Here is a 23213-nt window from a genome sequence, read left to right on the forward strand (position 1 = left end):
GAACAATCTTCGAGTTAATATTGTACAAAATATAAAAAAACGATGGAGAAACGCAATTATGAAACTAAAATACCCTCCGACAGATATTTTTGACAATTCTAACCGAATTTCGAGCGATCAGAACAATTCTATAGTCGCTGTATCCACTTTACCGTTCGTAAAGTCGTCGCTGTTCCGCTTCGGCGAATCTAATTTATTTCCTCTGCCGGTTTCGATCGCGGTTTGTCTCTTTCCCGTACGGCGGATTTCGTTTCTGGTTCAAGCCCGGCTACAGGAAAAGGGAGGAAAATGAAAGTACTCGAGGCTCGCCGCAACGAAGAAGAGTCGCGAGAGTAAAACTGCTCGAGATTTCTCTCTTTGTCCATCTACCTCCTTCTCAGACAACTTGTCGGGTTATACAGGGTGTACTGTCGACGACATTTTACGACATTTCGATGTTTAGAAATTTAGATATTTGTAAATTCAAAAATTTGGGAATTCGGGAATTTGGATATTGAGGAGTTTGAACGTTTGAGTGGGCGGTTGGGAATTTAGGAATTTGTAGATTTGAGGGGTTGGAAATTTAGGGGGTTGAAAGTTAGGGAATTTGGAAATTTAGGGAGTTGGAAATTTAGGGGGTTGAAAATTGGAAAATTTTAAGATTCAGAGGACTGAAAATTTAAGGAGTTGAAAATTTGGAAATTTCAAGATTTGGAGAGTTGGAAATTTAAAGGGTGAAATATGAGAATTTTAAGATTGAAGGGGTTAGAAATTTAGGGGATTGAAAGTTAGGAAATTTGGGAATTTAGGGAATTGGAAATTTAGGGGGTTGAAAATTGGGAAATTTTAAGATTCAAAAGACTGAAAATTTAAGGAGTTGAAAATTTGGAAATTTCAAGATTTGGAGAGTTGGAAATTTAAAGGGTGAAAATTTGAGAATTTTAAGATTGAAGAAGTTGGAAATTTAGGGGATCGAAAATTGGGAAATTTGAATATTCAAGGAATTGAAAATTTAGGGGGTTGAAAATATGGAAATTTCAAGATTTGGGGAGTTGGAAATTTAGGGGGTTGAAAATTTAAAAATTTCAAGATTTGAGTAGTTGGAAATTTAGCTAGTTGAAACTTTGGAGGGTTGAAAATTTTAGAATGTTGGAATTAAGAAATTTAAAGAGTTGCAAGTTCAAAAGTTTGAGAATTTCCATAATTAAAAATTTGCAAATAATCTCATTCTCACAGCATCCAAAACATACTCTCTAACAATATTTATCATTTTGCCACCCTAAAAAATATCATAAACGAAAGTTACAACACAATTACCTCAAAGATAGAATAACACTTAAATTTTGTATCGAGCTCATAAAAAACGAAGAATATCCTTAGACCGTACACCCTGTATACCACTTGTTCGTGCAAAAACCTCGCCGATATCCGTAGCCGGTGACTGTCTCCTCTTCTGGAGGAGTCGGTTTCCAAGTGTTGGACCGTTTCACTGTTCCTTGTCACAATGAGGCGTCCTTCCGTGTCTTCCTGGCGAATTTCCGCGAAGATAGATGGGATCCCGTTCTTCCCTGCACATCTCCACGTTATTAATCGCGATCCGCTTTGAAAACCGTGAATACCGGCTGCGTTAATGAACGAGGATCGAAGCTGCCAACAGCGTGTTGCGTTGAATGAATTTCAACGGCGGACGACAACGAACGATGAACGCGATGAAAAGCTGTTGCCGGTCGATTGTGTTCACCGATGTCGATGAAAACTTGCGTTTTATTCCCTTTATTCTCGCTAATTTAATACCTTGAAAATTTTCTGTTTCGGGCAATTTTTATTTCTGGCGCCATTGAATTTGTGGACTTCTTATTTGCTAGCTGCAGATTTTAATTCTGAAGAAATTTTATTTTAAAGTCAAGGATATCTTGAACGACACCGTTTTTCTTTGTGGAGCAATTTAAAATTGTAGGAAAAGATGAAAATTATTTGGGTGAATTGGGTTGAAAGAAATAATTCTTTTTATTTAGTAGGATATTTTTTTGCAAGATGAAAATTCATGAATGATTGTAATAGTCTTCATATTTATATTTATTGTGATTTGTATAAACTCTTTTTATAAACTGTTTTTTGAATAAGCAATTTTTAGAAAAATTACTTTTATAAGATTCTTCATTTCTAACTATTAATTTATGTACTGTGACCTTAAAGTAACTTCGAGGTGACTTTGAAGTGACTCTCTAGGTGACCTTGAAGTAACCTAGATGTCCTTTCAGTAACCTTACAGCTTACTACTTTCTATCATCTTTAAATTTTAAAGTAACCTTTAAATAACCTCTAGCTCACCTCCAAGTAACCTTGAAGTCTCCTCAAAATGTCCTCCAACCAAAAAATAATAAATGATTCACCACATCATGTACCCATGATCACTTAACAAAATGATCATAAAATAAAATAATTAATGTTCTATTAGCAGAATCGTAATTAACGAAGGTTTCTTATATGTCAAACACAGATCACATGTCACTGGGAGGCCTCGGAGACAGTTTTTACGAGTACCTGCTGAAGGCTTGGATTCAATCCGGCAAAGAAGACGTCGAAGCAAGACAAATGTACGACGAAGCTATAGCAGCGATAGATCAGCACATGATAAAAACATCACCTGGCAAGCTTCTCTATGTGTCGGATTTGAAGTACGACAGGCCTGAACACAAAATGGGGCATCTTGCGTGCTTTGCTGGTGAGTTAAAGTCTAAAGAAAATAACAGTGAAATTTTACTAGATGTTTTAAGAAAGTGATGTGTGTTAGGTCTGCAATAATTATAATTTCTATATGAAAGACTGAAGTCACTGTGTTTTTGCAATTTATAGAAGACACAGAAATACTAATTCTTAGCACTCGAAGGTATTTTTGCTGTTGTCAGATGTCAACCCTAAAACTCTTCACTTAAAAAATCTGTTACGGTTATTGAAAATTATTATTTCTCTGTTGTCAATTGTCACTAATGGTTCATTACGTTGATGCATCATGTGTATACATTGTATACATGCACCATGTGTGTAGTACTACATATTCAGTTAAAAAATATTTATTCCAAATTGCATTAACACTAAAGCTACCAAACCGCTCCACAAGTTTCTTATTATAAGTTAGAGATTTTGTTAAAGTACATTCCTTAAAATCAGCAATAATTTTCATGAAGATAAGGAATAGATGTGTGTACTAATTTATGTTTATTTATTTATTTACAAATTCAGTTAAAAAATATTTATTTCAAATTGTATTAACACTGAAGCTACCAAACCAGTCAAATAACCGCTCCACAAGTTTCTTATTATAAGCTAGACATTTTGTTAAAGTACATTCCTTAAAATTAGCAATAATTTTCATGAAGATAAGGAATAGATGTGTGTACTAATGTATGTTCATTTATTTTTTAATTTCATTAAGTACACATTATATGTAGATGGGTTTAATGATAAAATGACCTTTCGAGGGTTTGAAAGTATAAAATTAACGTTGAACAATTATGTTTGCAGGCGGTATGTTCGCACTGGGCGCGAAAACTCTGCAGAACGAATTGTCTGAAAGGTATATGACGATAGCCGCCGGTCTGACCAACACGTGTCACGAGTCCTATGATCGAAGTGTCACAAAGTTAGGCCCCGAAGCTTTCCACTTCATCGAAGGCAACGAAGCGAAGAGCTTAAAAAATGGCGAGAAATATTATATCCTGCGGCCAGAGGTAAGGTTCATTGACCACGTAACGCCAGAAAATCGATCAAATATCGGTTATAAATTTCTTTCGAGGTAAATGTGAATTTTCGAGTAATTTCGCATTATTTTAAATTATTTAGTATCGAGAGCATTATGAATTTCATTTGATCAAGAGCTTTTAACTTTAACGAGAATAAAATTCGATTCCTCCATTACCGAGGCTTTATAATTCGTTAATTAATATAATGCGATTCTATCGTAGCATTAATTAACGAAGTTCCGCGTCGCTTTAGGAAAAAAAATAGTCGCGTGTTTTTCGAAATGGGTCGAGAAACGTCTGGTAAATGGCGGAACGTGGAAAGCAAACAAACAGAGAAATGTTTCAGCATTTATTTTCGGCTGTTTTCTCGACCGGTAATGAAAGCTAGAATATTCAATCCATCCTTTTCAATGTTGCTCGCCGAACAAACACGGGCCAACGGCCAAAATTCCGAGGTAAAATATTTTTCTTTCAGACGTTCGAGTCGTACTTCGTGATGTGGCGGTTGACAAAGGACCCGAAATACCGTGAGTGGGGATGGGAGGCTGTTCAGGCACTGGAGAAATACTGTCGGGTTCCTGGAGGATTCACCGGACTTCACAATGTTTACATGATTGATCCTCCACAGGACGATGTCCAACAGAGTTATTTCTTCGCCGAAACTCTAAAGGTTAGGCATCTTACGTTCGATCAAGTTTTTAGATATTTTTAGCACTTTTACTTGAAGTCGCAGTTCGATATCTTGGTTAACACTTTAATGACCGCCTACGAAATGTCGTCACCCTAGCAATATTTTTGAAAAAATAATTTAAGGAAACTTTAAGTAAATTCAGGAAATAATTCGACGCGTGCAAACATACACATAAAACAAATGAAAACAGCTACAATTAGGATGCATAAAATCTTGGTTAACACTTTAATGGTTGTCTACAAAATGTCGTCACCCTAGCATAACTTTTGAAGAAATAATTTTAAAAAATTTTATATAAATTCAAGAAATAATTCAGCGTGTGCAAACATACACATAAAACAAACGAAAACAACTACAATTAGGATGCATTAAATCTTGGTTAACACTTTAATGGCCGCCTAAGAAATGTCGTTAACCTAGCAATGTTTTTGGAGAATTAATTTAAGAAAAACTTTATATAAATTCAGGAAATAATTCAGCGTGTGCAAACATACACATACAACAAATAAAAACAACAATAATTATAATACATTTAATACGACAGATTTAATATTTTCTTTTGTGTGATAATTATTAAGGCAATCATCTACGTTCATCAATCTTCACAAACGTGTTGTGTGAGCGACCATTAAAGTGTTGATTTAATCTTGCGTTTTTAGTGCCTTGTTTAGTGAAATTTTTCATTTTGAATGTCCTGATTAGTGCAATTTTGTGTCTTGATTATCTCGGTTTATTGAATTGTAAGTTTCTAAAGTCTTAGTTAGTAAAATCTGCACTTTGAATATATTGGTTTGCTGTATTCTGTCTTTAAAGTCTTCAAAGTCGCTAAAGTCAAAATTCATAAAATTTTCAATATTCTAAAAATTCTGAAAGTTTGCAAAATTCATAAAATTTTCAATATTCTCAAAATCTTCAGAATTCCCCAAATCTTCGAAGTCCCCTAAATTTACAAAATCTCCAAAATCACAAAAGTTCCCATAATTGCTCGTCCGCAAATTCATCAACTTCTCAGCAAAGGTGCAACGTTTACCGTTAACATTTAACGATTATCCTCCACGTTTCCACGTAACTTGTTTCTTAACTTCCGGTAAAGAAGAACCCAGAAGCTTTTTGTAACATTAGCAACCGGAGAAGGACGATTAAACGATCTAGGAAACCAGGTGAACACGCTTATAAAACGGAACATAGGCAACCATTATTGGCCGTAACAGCGGCTGCGTTAAGCAGTTAATCGTCTTATTAACGCGCGGTTGATTGCTGGCCGAATCCCACTGGATCTTAGTCGGAGAAATCACATTAACTATCGCCTTTCTGGGCGTTACCGGGATATTTTAAAGCTTCTAAAACCGTTGCAAATTGCATCTTGCTGATTTATGTCTTGATAATAATATAAACTGCTGACAGTATAAAATGTATTTTTTTTCATAAGGGAAATTTCTATATTTGTACATTTATTATATTTTATTCATTAGTTTCTGTATTTTTAGATTTTTTGATGTTTCAAGTTTGCTAAATTTTAGAAACGTAAACTTTCAATTTTTTGTATTGACAAATTTTTTAATTTGCAAATGATATTTTAGATTGTTCTTCTGTTCTTATTTGGGCAAGCTTTGTGAATTTTCACATTGTAAAATTTGTTAAGTATACGAATTTTTAAGTTTGTATACTCCCTTTGAAAAATCTTCAAGTTTTCACATTATCAAGTTTAGATTTTTTTAATATACATACATTACATAATTCTCACGTTTAAAAATTTGTTAAGTCTCTAAATTTTATCATGTTCAAATTTTTGTATTCACAAATTTCTACAATTTCTAAATTCTTACATTCTCGAATTTTCACAATTTCAAATTTAAAAATTCATCATATACCTCAATTAAAAAATTCATCATATACCTCAATTAAAAAATTCATCATATACCTCAATTAAAAAATTCATCATATACCTCAATTAAAAAATTCGTCATATTCCTCAATGAAAAAATTCGTCATATTCCTCAATTAAAAAGTTCATCATATACCTCGATTACAAAAATCATCATATACCTCAATTAAAAAAATTAACCTAAAACCTCAATTAAAAAATTCATTATATACCTCAATTAAAAAATTCATCATATACCTCAATTAAAAAATTCGTCATATTCCTCAATTAAAAAATTCATCATATACCTCGATTAAAAAATTTGTCATATACCTCAATTAAAAAATTTGTCATATACCTCAATTAAAAAATTCGTCATATACCTCAATTTAAAAAATCATCATATACCTCAATTAAAAAGTTCATCATATACCTCAATTAAAAAATTCATCATATACCTCAATTAAAAAATTCATCATATACCTCGATTAAAAAATTCCTAAAATAAAATCTCCAAATCTCCAAAATTCCAAAACATTCACTTTCAAAACGTGCACAGTGATAATTGTTAAATACACGTTTGTGAATTATAGTTATTATTAATGGTAGTAAGCTTTCCACAATATTTGTTAATTATACAAATGGCTAAAGTGAATCGTGTGCTGAGTATGATTACGAGGTATTCAATGTTATTAAATTACATCAGCCTCTGTGTAATCGAGAGTAGAGTATCGATGGCTGACCAATACGGTCTTGTTCTACTGCAGTAGAATGTACGTCGACAGAGAAACCGTACTCAGTCCATTTTAGCAATAAAATGATTGCACAGCAATTTCACCGGAACCATTCGATAAATAAAGACACTAAACGCGCGTAGATTTGAAACGATTCGGTGAATATAACAATTTGCATATTGTTTAACATAATTTATGAGGATTAAATTGCGTATCAGATGAACGATTTGAAAACGTGGAAACATGATTTCATTACACAAATTATCAAATAACATTCTTAATGTATCGAAATAAAAATTTAAAACTTAATGATAGGGTATTTATCGTAATTTTGTGAGGAAGATTTATTAAGGAGTTTTAAGAAGTTCAAAATGGCTGCTCTTAGATAATGGCTGCTTGACGAAAATGGAGATTAATTTCTACATCATGGCTGCTCTGAAATAAAGCAGCTAATTATTTCAAATTATATTTGACAAAAGTGCAATGTTTGTTACATATCAAAGTGTAAAGCTCGAAAACAGTCACTGTAAATACTGCATCGATATTTTTGACACGAAACGTTGAAATAAATAATGAATCGTCCAATTTATGGACTCTACAACCCGTCACCGAGTGTTCAATTTTTGATCACTTCCCTCCGGAAACGGTGATAGACTTTTTAGTTCATTGTTTCATGATGAATGTACAATTTTTCAGTTGTTAACCCGAAAACAAATCGAAATGGCCATTTTACGGAATAAACGATTTGAAATTGGATATTCGCTAATGGACAATACTGTGCTATAAATTGGTTGATTCGTTATTTGCTCTAACGAAAAGTCTGCTTATATTGAGAATACTGTTTTGCTAATTTAAGCTTTTGATTGACACGTTGTCTATGATATTCTGTAGTACTTTTATGTCACTAATTTGTGTTATTTTGAACGTTTCGAAATTGATCGTTAATTGCTGTAATTGACAATCTAACGTTTTATATTAACGGAATTAATGAAAGCTTTATGAGATGATTTTCGACAGAGCTCTAAATTCGTGGACTATTTTTTAAATGGTTCTACACTTTTATGTTATCGATTTGTGTCAGATTTTAGATCTCTCAGAATTACTTATTACTATAATCAGCAGTTAATATGTTAAAAACAGTGATGACTTTAAACTGTTATTTTTGTGAGACTTTGAATTTTAGATTTATAAACTATTTTTGTTATTTTGTTGCACTTTTATGCCATCGAATATTAATAAATGCATTATACAGTTATTTTTATCAGATTCTAAACTTTACATTCCATGTATGCTGTTTTTTTACATTTTTATGTCATCGATTTGTCAGACTACATCTTGGTTAGTCTTTGCTATAAGTGGCAGCCATTTTGTATTAGACATATCGATGAAAACATTACGCAGTAATTTCCGTCAAAGTCCGAGCTTCAAATTGATATACTATACATGATATTTAGTAACACTTTTATGTTATGAATTTATGTTAGTTTGTATACATATTGAAATCACTTGATGTGTGCTGTAACTGGTAGGCAGCCATTTTGTATTAAACACATCGATGAAAACTTTACGTAGCAATTTCCGTCAAAGTCCGAGCTTGAAATTGATGTATCATGCATGATATTTGGTGACACTTTTATGTCATGAATTTATGTTAGTTTGTATACATATTGAAATCACTTGATGCTTGCTATAACTGGCAGGCAGCCATTTTGTATTAAAGACATCGATGAAAACTTTACGTAGCAATTTCCGTCAAACTCCAAGCTTCAAATTGATATACCATACATGATATTTGGTAACACTTTTATGTCATGAATTTATGTTAGTTTGTACACATACTGAAATCACTTGATGTGTGCTATAACTGGTAGGCAGCCATTTTGTATTAAAGACATCGATGAAAACTTTACGTAGCAATGTCCTTCAAACTACAAGCTTCAAATTGTTGTACCATACATGATATTTAGCGACACTTTTATGTCAAGAATTTATGTCTACTTCCTAACTAGACAAGAATGCTATCAGTTTAATTATATAAAGATACGTAATACATTAAATGCTCCACAAAATGGATGTTACACAAAATGGAGCATTTAATAAAATGAACTCTCAAGATATTAACATATTGCTTGTTACAAAGATATTTAAATTTTGTATTCAAAGATACGTTACTAACCTAATAAATGAAAATTTAGTAAGGTTATAAATGAAATGTTATAAAATAAATGTTAAAATGAATTTTATTGTGTGTTACAATGAACTGTAAAAATATTAACATATTGCCTGTTACAAACATATTTAAATTTTGTATTCAAAGATACGTTAAGGACTTAATAAATTTAATACAGTTGTAAGTGAAATGACATGAAATGAATATTAAATAAATTTTGTTGTGTGTTACAGTACCTTTACCTGCTCTTCAGCGACGACGATCTCATAAACCTTGACGAGTGGGTGTTCAACTCCGAGGCTCACGTGCTTCCCATCAGGGGCAATCCTCTGTACCGGCCAGCTCCCCCTTTATAATTCATCAGAACCTTTTCACCTCGACTAAAACACGCACCGACGATACATCGAAATCGTTTGCGGACACCGGATATCCGTTGAAGCGACGCAGACATGAAGAGACGGCAAGAGAACTCGCCGGTGTACGTGAAGAAAGAAAAAATAAAAAACGAAAATAAAAAAAATGAATATAAACAAATAGTGAACAATCGAGTACAGGAAAATCTTAAGAAACCCGTGACATAACAAAATGAATGATCAAAGAACAATGAAATAGTTAAAGAAAAAAAGGGAGTGCGGAATTGACAACGTGGAGACTAGCCTTTAAAACCACGTGTCACCGCGGTTAAATAACAATTAAATAATTATTTTAGGTAAAATCGAGATAATAGGGAACTGGGAGCGTGGAAAATGTTAAACGAACGTTATTTAAGCAACAAATACACGTACACGTACATACACAGCGGTATAGGGGGTGTTCACGATTAACGTTACTAAGGTGGTTTTTTTTGGTTATTTGTAACAAGGTTGTTGGAAGGTGGGTTTTATAAAATTGATCTGTGAATGAGATCCTAGGGAGGATCCTAGGATGCTGAGAAATTGGTAGATTTATAAAATCTTTAATTGACAAGTTTTTTAATATTCAAATTTGGAGATTTATAAATACCTGTGTTACAATTCATAGTTTTGTGAGTAGAGTTGATGATAATTATATTACCACAAAATTAAATCTCCACGTCTTTGGAGCTCTAAATCCCTTAATTTTCTAATTCCTAAATCTCCAAATTTCTACATCTTAATATCTTTTCATTCTCAAATTCCTAAATCCCCAAATTCTCACATTCCCAAATTTCTACATCTCCTAATTCCTAAATGGCTAAATTTCTAAATCCCCAAATTCTGACATTCCCAAATTTCTACATCTCCAAATCCCTAAATTCCCAAACTCCCAAATCCCCAAATCTCTGCACACCCAAATTTCCACATTTCCAAATCTCTAGCTCCCCAAATCCCCACATTCCCAAATTTCCACATCTCCAAATACACTAATTCCCAAATTCCCAAGTCCCCAAATCTCTACACCCCCAAATTCCTAAATCCCCAAATCTCTACACACCTAAATTTCCACATCTCCAAATCTCTAGCTCCCCAAATCCCCACATTCCCAAATTTCCACATCTCCAAATCCACTAATTCCCAAATTCCCAAGTCCCTAAATCCCTGCACCCTCAAATTCCTAAATCCCCAAATCTCTACACACCCAAATTTCCACATCTCCAAATCCACTAATTCCCAAATTCCCAAGTCCCTAAATCCCTGCACCCTCAAATTCCTAAATCCCCAAATCCCAAACCCCCAAATTCTTTCTTCAACATTCAGAGTCACTAATTTCTCAAACCACTCAAATACTGCATCTTCTTCCTCCTTGACCGCCATTTTCTCCATAAACGCAGCATACTTCAAAATAGTCCAAACTTGAAGCTGCAGTATTAGTCCCACTACGCTCCACCTATATATCAATCTAACAAACATACTCTATAAAAACAATAAATATGAAAATTTAACCTACCCCAGAAAATTTAAATCTACCCCAGAAATTGTATATTACCCCTCAAAGTTCATCGACAATATAAAAACACATATAGATCAATTTTATCACATCTTCTCTTCACTCCTATTACATGCGATGAAAAATGACGAGTAGCTGTAACGTGAACACGCCGTATACAGAACGTTTGTAAATAGCGAAACAATAAAATGCGAGTGTGTGAGAATATATAATAAACAGCGAGACGGAGAGAACTAGTAAACAAAGTACGAATGTGAGAGAGGACTTCGATAGAGAGAGGAAGAAACGGAATGAAAATTGAACGGTTTTGCCTGAGTGCTTCGCCCATTTCTTTTCTCGTCTGCCACACAGAAAAGCAATTCTCGAGCAGAATCATGAACGAACGTTTCACTCGGATTTAATGATAATTCACGACGATACGGCTCGTCGATATCTAACCAATATCTATTCTCTTCCATCCTTCTTCTGTTCGAGTTCTTTTCTTTCTTTCGGGAATACGTGACACACTGATTTTAAAGAAATTTTTAGCAACTGGGGAATCAATTTTATTCTAAGAACAAATAGATTTAATCGGTTTCGGGGATTATTAGGGGATAATTTAGCGTATTGAGATTTGAGATTTGTTTAACCCAAATTTATGGGTGCATATGTATTTTAAATTGCGACATAGTGCGAACATTGTATTAAAAGATGATTATATTGAAATTAACCTAACAATATTAAAGAAAAATAAAAGTGTAGGAAAATAAAGAAATGCGAAATTAAATTTGATCAGCGAAATTATGAATCAGCGTGATCATAACCTAAAAGAGGGTTGAAATCCTTAATAAAATTTGATACAAGAATTATAAATGTAACATAAATATAACATATTAATTTACAGTATTTATATACTTAAAATGTTTAACTTAATATAAAATATGCTTTATATGTAAATATACATGTTTAGTATATTAGTTTAGTATCAGATTTTAAAACATTGTACTAAAAATTATTTTAAAAATGACTCACAAGAATAACAAATCTCAAATCTTACGAATAAACAAAAATTAACATTAAATTACTAAATGTATAACAAGTTAATCGAAAAAGTGAAACGTTGAAATCAGTATAATATAATACGATCGATGTTCCTCGATCGAATCATCGCTGCCCAATATCGATTTTATACACTGGTTAAACAAACACCGAGATGAACCTATTCTCCGCGGCTTTTTCTATCTTTTTCTACTTTTTAATAACTATGAACCGTGCATCGATCATCTCGGTGACGGAAAGCGTCCATGGAAATTCGTTTGATCCGATTCCTGTTTGATACGACGACTTTGTTCTTTTATCGATCGAATAGGAAGTCGAAGTGTTGTTTGACGTTGGCTAATTGTTTAAATGTTTCGAGTTCACTGGGAGCGATGTAGGCTTTGTTTGAATGGGGAAAGGCGTAAGGGTGACTTCCATCATTTTTCTTTATTTTTGGGGAGTTGATTTTCAAATTTTGTAATTTCTGAGCTGCATTTTTGAATTCTTGAAAATAATAGTAAGTTTGCAAATTTATGAATAAGAGATCCTCAAATTCCAAATGTGTAATACTGACATTCACAATTCCTATATCCACAAGTCGTTAAGTTTCTTTGTTCATAGGTCTTTATAAGTTTCAAAATTTCTTTATAGAGCTGTATGACAACAAATTCTTATTTTTGGCAGTTTTTATATTCTTGACATTCTGTATATGTAAATTTCTGTAGCTCTGAATTAATGTAGTCTTGTATTACTGTAGATACAAATCCCTACATTCCCAAATCTCTGCATACCCAAATTACTACATTTCCAAATTCCCATATTCCCAAATTCTCACATTTCCAAATTCCCACATCCCCAAATTCTCACGTCCCCAAATTTCCACGTCTCCAAATTCCCACGTTCCCAAATTTCTACGTCCCCAAATTCCCACGTCCCCAAATTCTCACATTTCCAATTTCCCACATCCCCAAATCTCTACATCCCCAAATCTCTACATCCCCAAATCTCTACATCCCCAAATCTCTACACCCCAAATTCCTATTTCTCCAAATCTCTACACCCCAAATTCCTATTTCTCTAAATCCCTATACCCCAAATTTCTATTATCCCCAAATCCCAAAACCCCCAAATCCCAAAACCCCCAAATCTCGAAACCTTCAAATCCCAAAACCCCCGAATCCCAAAACCTCCAAATCCCAAAACCCCCAAATCCCAAAACCCCCAAATTCCAAAATTCCCAAATCTCAAAACCTTCAAATCCCAAAACCCCCAAATCCCAAAACCCCCAAATTCCAAAATCCCCAAATCTCAAAACCCCCAAATCTCAAAACCTTCAAATCCCAAAACCCCCAAATCCCAAAACCCCCAAATCCCAAAACCCCCAAATCCCAAAACCCCCAAATCCCAAAACCCCCAAATCCCAAAACCCCCAAATCCCAAAACCCCCAAATGCCCAACCCCCCTAAATCTCCAAATCTCCCAATCACACCCCTAAATCCCCTCAACCCCAAATTTCTAAACTTCCAAATCCAAAACTTTGAAAAAATCCAAATCACAAAATTTGAAAAAATTCACATACTCAACTCCTCTTCTCCCACATCGCAATACCCTTAAAAAAGCCTACATCTGCTCATCAGTGTACGTTCAACAATAAAAGGGTGACCCTCTGAGAAAAATGATTTTATTCGACGTAAAATAATAAAATACAGTGTTATTGTTTTCAATGGTCTTGTTTTTTAATCCGAATAATCATGTTCGTACTACGACAATTATTTTTTAATTCGCTTTTTATACAAGCTTCTAAGTTTGTTCAAAACTTCCGCGCGAAAACTGTTTGGTCGCGTAAATAAGTTTTAAAAGTCCCTTTGTTTCTTGGATCTTAAAAGAGAATTGTGCATGCTTCCATGTAACCCGCGGGATAAACTCCGCGGGAAGTTTTTAACTTAAAGACAAACTTTCTTTGGAAGATTCTTTTGGACTTGTAACGCGATTCTGTAAAGTCAGCGCCATTGAATTCTTATGAACGTAATATTGGAAACGAATGTGCTTGCTGGAGTTTCATAAGGGAGAACAGTTTTATATTATATGGGACAATAAAGTTATCATAGTTTTCGACAGGGTGAGAGTTTAACAAGTTTTAATAGAATTGATATATCATGTGATTTAATAATAATACTTCATGTTATTATACAAGTTTTTTTAGGTTGACGAATTTTGTAGTGTTTGGTACTTTTTTATGTGAAATTGTCTATTGAAGTTTGTGGATTTCGACATTTTTTAAAGGGGAGAGTCAATGATGTACTTGGGTGCTATTTGAGGTTCTTTGTAATTAGTTGAGAAAATTGTAGAATCTATAAATTATAGATTTTCAAACTGCAAAATTAAAAATTACAAAGTTAGTAAAGTTATTAAAATTATTAAGGTTGGAGAATTATATAAATTCATAATTGAGGTAATTCAAAATCCTTTAGTTCTTAAGTACCTAAATTAATAGACACTAAAATCATAAAATTCAAATTTTAGAAAAATCTAATAAAATTCCTAAAATTCCAAAATTTTTAGACCTTAATCTTCCATAATTCTAAAGTTCAAAAAGTTCAAATTCAAAATTTCTCTAAAAAATTCAAGAATTCTAAAGTTCCAAATTTCCATAATTTCAGAATTCAAAAATTCAAGAAAAATTTCAAATTTCCATAATGTCAGTATTCAAGAATTCCAAAATTCCAAATTTCCATAATTCCAGAACTCCAAAATTTAAGAACTCTAAAGTTCCAAATTTCCACATTCCCAAAATTCTGAAATTTTGGAATTGCAAAATTCCAAATTTCCAAAATCCTGGAATTGCAAAGTTCTAAATTTCCACAGTCCCAAAATTCTAAAATCCTGGAGTTGCAAAGTTCCAAATTTCCAAAATCCTGGAATTACAAAGTTCCAAATTTCCATAGTCCCAAAATTCTAAAATCCTGGAACTGCAAAATTCAAAATCTCCAAAATCCTGGAATTGCAAATTTCCCAAATTCTAAATGTTAAATTTCCAGTGTTCTAAAGTACAGAAATTCCAAAATTCCAAGATTCAAAACTTCTCAGACTCCAAACCTCCAAAGTATCAAAATTCTAAACAGTCAAATTCACAAAATTAAAAAATTCTCAATTTCACCAAATTGAATTCGTTGCACCCAAGAGTACCAACAATCTCCAAAGGCACCCCAACACCATAACCTTATCATAACCTTACCATAACCTTACTATAACCTTACCATAACCTTACCACAACCTTACCATAACCTTACCTATAACCTTACCTATAACCTTACCTATAACCTTACCTATAACCTTACCTATAATCCTACCTATAACCTTACCATAACCTTACCTATAACCTTGCTTATATCCCTACCTATAACCTTACCATAACCCTACCTATAACCTCACCATAATCTCACCACAACCTTACCCTTAAACAAAACAGAGGGTTACCCTTAATCGAAAGTCAATTGATAATCGATCACCGCGTTCAATGGTCTCTTCTCTATCGGGTGTTCACTGCCGATGGCTGTTCTTTTAGCCACCGTGCATCTCTCGCGATCCCAGCGGGAACAACGGCGAATCAACAGCTCTGATCAAGAGTTTCCGGTGCGAGTGTACGCGCATGAGTCTTCAATTCTCTTTTCATTTTTCTTCGTTTTTATTGTTCGTGTGTCGAGGAGAGTGGCGAGAGACAACGAGCGTGTCTGTTAAACGACAGAGCGGCGTTTAACAAGAAGGGGAAAGCAAAAGCAGCGAGTCGTAGTTAGCGAGCGTACCGTAGCAGCCGATAAACTAGCGTGTGTATATAAAGAGATTTAAAAAAAAACCGGCAGGAGATAAAATTAAAATACAAAAAAATGATGAAGAAAGTCATATTCTATACGAAGGTACCCAGGCGTAGATGCAAGAGTTATTATAGCGTTTGCTGGTGTAATTGTATAGGCTTTGCAACGAAGCGAGAATTTAGAGTGATAACGCGCATGAGTGATACTGTAAATTCTTGATGGATGCGTTTTAGCGTGGAGAGCCTGCGTTCGATTTGCTGGAAACTTTGTGGAATCGCGAAAACTACCCTTAGAAATATTTTCTTTAAAGACCGGGTTCAAAGTTGGAACGATTTCCATTTTCGTGAAGCTGTTGAAAATCGATCGATCGTATGGAATATATTAAATATAAATTTTGCATTATACGTCACGTCACATATGTCACATGTGACAGTATATCATTATGTGTTTTAAATATTTATTTGAACAAATATGAACAATATTGAAGAGAATATATATCAAATTGAAATGCACACGTCACAAAGTAAAAATAAAATAAATTCAGAAATTGAAAATGTGGAGGAAAATAAATAATTTCAAAATGTGTTTGAACTGCAATTAGAAAAGACAAAATTCATGTCAATTACGTGGATCACTCTGTTATTATAAATTTATATAAATTTAGAACTTTCAAGTCCCAAAACTTCATGTTTCTATGTATGAAAATTTTTCCCTAAAAAGAGTCCAAATTAGAAATTACCAAATGCTCAAAATAACAAATAGCAAATGCCCAAAATAAAATTGCAAAAGTCCCAAATTTCCCAAAAGTAACGAAGAAAATAACCAAAAGAATTTACTAAATAATTAAATCGTCGATCGAATTCAACAAGCGACCGTTTCCTGCCTTTCGCCGCAGTGTAAGGCGCGGGAAATTTGAAGAAGCTGCCAACAGTAGTTCTCTTCGTAGAATAAAATTTTGTGAAAAAGAAGAAAAGCTTCCCGTGTCCAACTTTCCAAACAATCAGCGAGAATCGCACTCGTCGATGACTAAGACGGCCAGAAAGTTACTTAATATATATTATACATAAAATATACTTCGCCTCTTGGCTGTCGTTCCTCGACGACGGATGACTTCTCGAAAAATCTCGTTCTTTCGAGCGTTCATCCTTGAAACGGAAATACGGCACCATAGAATATATATACATATATACGTATATACGGGAATATTTCCGTACGTTTCTTTTTTCCTTATTCAATGGAAACGAAACGCCTTGGGAACGTGACTAGCGGCGAGGTACATCGTCACCATGACGCGAACACTAGATCTACACGCGAAGATTGCCGCTTTTCGATTCGGAATTTTCCATCGTCATGTTTCCATGCGATTCGTTCCGACTTTACGTAAATATCACTGTTTCTTTGTCGCGATTAAAGCGGCGTTTACATTGGACGAATTTTAATATTGAACATTCTTGCGTTTTGTCGAGATTTCAGTTTTTCAAGTTTACTTGTTCTGTGTTGAATTATTTCCAGCGTATTTCAGTGAACAATTTTCAGTGTATTTCCGATTTTATAAATTTCCTGATTGTTATAGTTTCAAATTCGTAAATTTTTGGAAACCTCAAAATCCGAATTCTCAATTTCCATATTTTTTAAATTATTACTAAACTCTCAGATTTGTAAAATTCCAAACTTCAAAATTTAGAAGTTGGAAATGTAAAAAATTGGGAAATTTGGAAGTCGGGAAAGTTAACTGAGAAATTGAGAAATTGAATAATTGAAAAATTGAAGAATTAAATACTTGAAAAATTCAGTACTTGAATAATTGAAAAAATGAAAAATTCAGTAATTGAATAATTGAATCATTGAATCATTGAACAGTTGAATAATTGAATCATTGAATAATTATATCATTGAACAATTGAATAATTGAATCATTGAATAATTGAACCATTGAATAATTGAATCATTGAATAATTGAATCATTGAACAATTGAATCATTGAGTAATTGAATCCTTGAACCATTGAATCTTTGATTCATTGAATCATTGAATAACTAAACAATGGAGCAATTGAAAAATGGAAAAATTAAATAATTGAAGAATTGAACAATTGAATACTTGATAAATTCAGTAAATGAATAATTGAAAAATTGAATAACTGAAAAATTGAAATATTTGAGAATTGAATAATTAAAAAATTAAAAAATTGAATAACTGAAAAATTGAAATTTTGAATAATTGAAAAGTTGAAGAGATAAAAAATTGAAAATTTCAATTAAAACAACTACAAATCGTATTGAACAAAATAAGAATAACAGCCTTCCAAGAATTGTTCGATATAAAGGCTGCTTCACACTCACAGATCGAAGAGATTGAACGATTTCTGTTTCTTTCAAAGATTTCTCTCAATTCCACCAGATCGTTGTTCTTCGATGTTTGGAGAGTTACCAGAAAAAGGGGATGATCGCGTTTGTAATATTTTTGTTCGCGGCCGAGAATAATGCGTACCGTGTCGGCGGGATATTTAATAGCAGGGTACAGGGTTGTTGCTCGTCGAGGAATCGCGATCAACGATCGCGTGAACGAAAATTCGAACGTCAGCTAACGAATTTACAAACTGTCCTCCGTTTTGAAGAATCTTCGGTTTTGTCTCCCTTTTCTCGCGAACAAACCGAACGAACAATTATTCTATTTTGCTGGTGATCGAGAAGAAACAACAGGGAATCGTGAGGCCGTTGTTCGTGTAAAGAAAAACAATGTAACGAAATGTTCAATGGCGGTCACGATTTGATAGATCGACGGTGATGATGTTATTAATAAAACGATAATTAGCCTATGCATATATTTGTGAATAGATATTTAATAATTTATTGTTAACTAGTGTATTTTATTTGATGGATTTCATTAAAACGGGGTTTTGGGTACCAATAATATTGTTTCTTGTGTCAGGAAGGGAGAACAAGAGAGCGAGTGTTGAAAATAAAAAGAGAGTGCGTGTGTCTGAGTGAGAAAATGGGAGAACATAAAAGAATAACGAGGGATAATTTCTACGTGCGCTTTTGTCAAAGAAACCGAGATGAAAAAAAAATGATAATAGAAAGAAAAGATAGTAAACAAGTTTTTAGCTTTACTTACCTAATTTTTGTAAGCAGAGCGATACAGACACGCCGGTTAAATGATAAATAAAGGAAAAGATGAAAAATTCTATATATTATATATTTATCGTTGGTCGATGAATGGGAAAGAAAGATGAAACGAACGATAAAACGACGAGACGCGCTCGATTAATCGATAACGCGAATTATTAATTATATACATTGTAAATACAGTACACGATTTAGTGATAACGGGGGTTTTACTTTTAACAGCTTTATGTGATTATTACTTTGTCATGATCAGTTAAATAAATAAATGATGATAATACTTTGATCCGTTCGTGGTTTTGTTTGCATCTTTTTGCTTGTACTTACTTACCTAACCTAACCTAACATTTACATAATGTTCAATGATAATAATTTATTATAATTCTTAAAATTTAAACAAACCTAACCTAACATTTATATAATGTTCAATGATAATAATTTATTATAATCCTTAAAACTTAAGCAAACCTAACCTAACATTTATATAATGTTCAATGATAATAATTTATTATAATCCTTAAAACTTAAACAAAGCTAACCTAACATTTATATAATGTTCAATGATAATAATTTATTATAATCCTCAAAACTTAAACAAACCTAACCTGACATTTATATAATGTTCAATGATAATAATTTATTATAATCCTTAAAACTTAAACAAAGCTAACCTAACATTTATATAATGTTCAATGATAATAATTTATTATAATCCTTAAAACTTAAATGAACCTAACCTAACATTTATATAATGTTCAATGATAATAATTTATTATAATCCTTAAAACTTAAACAAACCTAACCTAACATTTATACAATGCTCAATGATAATAATTTATTACAATCCTTAAAACTAACCTAACCTAGCCTAACATTTATATAATGTTCACTGATAATAATTTATTATAATCCTTGAAACCTAACCAAACCTAAGCTAACATTTATATAATGTTCAGTGATGATAACTTATTATAATCCTTCAAACCTAAGCTAACATTTATAATGTTCAGTTATGATAATTTAATTATATTTGTTAGAACCTAACCTAACCTAATTTAACATTTATATAATGTTCAGCAGTAATAATTTATTACAACCTTAAGACCTAACATTTATATAATGTTCAGTAATATTAATTTATTATAATCCATAAAATTTAAATAATTGAACAAAAAATAAAAACTTTTAAATACAAATTAAGTGCTTTAATAATAACAATGATAATATCAAAAAGAAATAAACACAGAAAAATTAATAATTAATCAAAAAGCCTTTAAACAATTATTTCTATTTTTATTGCAAACAAAAATCACTTATTATAAATTGCAATTATCTTCTATGTTACAGAATATTAAAAATTTCACTTGCAACCTAAAATTAAGTATTAATTAAAGTTTACCATTAATTTATAAAATATTTTCTACCTAAACATGATTTTATATTAGTAATAAATGTTCAATAAAATTAACGATCAAGGTGGAATAAATCAGTGGTAATCTTGGCACGGTACACCGCGTATTGGCAATAGTAGTGATCATTAGAATTATCGTTCAATAATGCAAATTAGACGCAGCTGCTTCACACGCTAATTAGTGCCATTGGGAATGGAGAATGTCTATTGACTTCGAAGTAACAAATCCCTTTGATGGGCGATTGAATCCTCTTAATGGTTCTGCTGGTGGCTGCTGTTAATAACCAATCAGAAATGACCCGTACAGGGAACACGTCCGTTGATTAATTAATAGCACATCCGAAATTCGAACATTAATTAGTCGAATTATAAAATTCTCTTTTACATCCATCAACGTCAATTCATTCTATAGTACAAACTGTTGTTGTAGAATTATTTCAATGAACCTTATCAAATCTATATATTATTAATTGATTGGTAGAATTGTTGTAGAGGAAAAAATTATTAAAATTTGTATAATAAGGAAGTGTTAGGAAAAATTGAATTTTGGAATGTTGGAAATTTGGGGAATTTAGTTTTAGAAGGGTTGAGGAATAGGAGGTTGTGACGTGATGAATTATGGTGGGTCGAATTTCAAATCCGGGAATCCTCAGAATTTCATCTTCCTAAATCCATAATTCCCTAATTCCAAATTTACCACATTTCTCAATTTTTCCAAAGTCTTCAAGTCCCCAAAATTTCATATTCCTAAACCCATAATTCCCCAATTCCAAATTTACCAAATTTCTAAATTTTTCCAAAGTCTTCAAGTCCCCAAAATTTCATACTCCTAAACCCATAATTCCCCAATTCCAAATTTACCAAATTTCTCAATTTTCCAAAGTCTTCAAGTCCCCAAAATTTCATCTTCCTGTACCCATAATTCCCCAATTCCAAATTTCCCAAATTCGTCAAATCCTCAAAATTTAATCTTCTTCTACCCATAAATACCCAATTCCAATTTTCCCAAATTTCTTCATTTCTTAAAAATTTTCAAGTCCATCAAATTCCTCAAAATTCTCAAATTTTCTGCTTTCCAGATTTCCGAAATTTTCAACATCTAAAAAATTTCCCAGATTTCCTTAATTTCTCAATTTTCATAATTTTTCAAGTTTTCATCAATTTCCCAATTTCTCTCATTTGCATAATTGTCCAAGTTTTCATAATTTTCCACATTTTCATCAATTTCCCACTTTTTCTCATTTTCATAATTTTTCAAGGCTTCATAATTTTCTTAATTTTCCTCATTTTCATAATTTTTCAAATTTTAATAAAGTTCCAAATTTTCCTCATTTTCCTAAATTTCCCAATTTTCCTCATTTTCATAATTTCCCAAGTTTTCCTAAATTTCCCAACTTTCCTCAACGTGTCATATTTTCCATACTTCGCAGATTTACCACACCTGTTAAATCCCTTTATCCTCTCCGTTAATGATACAGATTCGTTCTACATCCTGAACTGTTTCTACTTCCCGCATGTAGAATTAAAGGCAGTCACAGCAATTTTCACGGAACACATGAATAATAGATTACCTGTTACAGTGCACTTAACCGTTTACTTCTTCCGTGTGGAATTGAAAGCAATTACCGAGTTATGTTCACAAAGGACATGAATAATAGATCGCTTGTCACGATGCATGATACGCAAAGAATTTTTCAGATTTTTTATCTGCAATCACGGAACACATTCCAAACTGCCATGTAAAACGTATACGTCGTAGTTGTATTTAAATAAAACGTATATTACAAAATACATGATTTGATAATTGGTATCATGCAATTTTGTATAGTTAGCTTGTCGATGTTTTTCTTTAATAAATCTAATGAGGAAAGTCATGGAAGGTCGTCTAATCGAAGTGTATCGTAGATTATTTTTGTAGGGAACAATTTATCAGTTGTAAACTTGAATGAAAAACTATTTTCTACAATGTGTAATTATCAATTTTGTGGATGTTGAAAATTGAGAACTTGTTGACGTTGTTGAAAATTGAGAAATTATTAAGGTTGTTGAAAATTGAGAAATTATTAAGGTTGTTGAAAATTGAAAAATTTTAGAGGTTGTTGAAAATTTAGAAATTTTATACGTTGTTGAAAATTGAAAAATTTTAGAGGTTATTGAAAATTGAGAAATTTTAGAGGTTGTTCAAAATTTAGAAATTTTATATGTTGTTGAAAATTGAGAAATTTTTGAGATTATTGAAAATTGAGAAATTTTCGAGGTCGTTGAAAATTGAAAAATTTTTGAAATTATTAAAAATTGAGAAATTTTTGAGGTTGTTGGAAATTGAAAATTTTTGAAGTTGAAAATTGAGAAATTTCTGAGGTTGTTGAAAATTAAGAAATTTTAGAAGTTATTGAAAATTGAAATAATGTTGAGGTTGTTGAAAAATTGGGAAAGCAGGGACATTCAGAAAATTTGAGAAATTCGAAAAACTTGAGATTCTTGACAAATTTATGAAAATTAGGAAATTTAAGAGACTAAAAATTGATCAAATTACTTACAGAACCTGAAACTTGATCAGAAATTTAAAATCCAATTCCACCCCCACATCACACCACATACCATCTTAAATCGCAAACCACGTCTCCAAAAATACTCCAAGCCCGAAAATCAGTAAAAGAACCTAACTAAAGAAAGAACCTAACTACAACCCAAAAGATATCCCTCTAAGCAAAGAAGAATAACAATTCAGCTGCATATCTACAACCCCAAAACCACATCAC

The 23213-nt window shown here is 32.4% G+C and overlaps 1 protein-coding gene across 2 annotated transcripts in view; it reads left to right on the top strand.

Annotated features, from left to right (window-relative positions):
• alpha-Man-Ia (alpha-Mannosidase class I a) overlaps positions 1–13827 on the top strand; it is a 627691-nt gene extending 613864 nt beyond the window's left edge. For both annotated transcript variants that reach the window (XM_076533836.1, XM_076533837.1), the window contains 4 exons: positions 2480–2704; positions 3505–3710; positions 4198–4392; positions 9415–13827. In XM_076533836.1, the coding sequence (XP_076389951.1) occupies positions 2480–2704; positions 3505–3710; positions 4198–4392; positions 9415–9537 (749 nt within the window). In that variant the 3' untranslated portion in view covers positions 9538–13827. The remainder of the gene's footprint in view (positions 1–2479; positions 2705–3504; positions 3711–4197; positions 4393–9414) is intronic.
• The last annotated feature ends 9386 nt before the right edge of the window (positions 13828–23213 follow it).

The sequence above is a fragment of the Megachile rotundata genome, chromosome 7 (assembly GCF_050947335.1).
Source record: "Megachile rotundata isolate GNS110a chromosome 7, iyMegRotu1, whole genome shotgun sequence".
Lineage (NCBI taxonomy): Eukaryota > Metazoa > Arthropoda > Insecta > Hymenoptera > Megachilidae > Megachile > Megachile rotundata.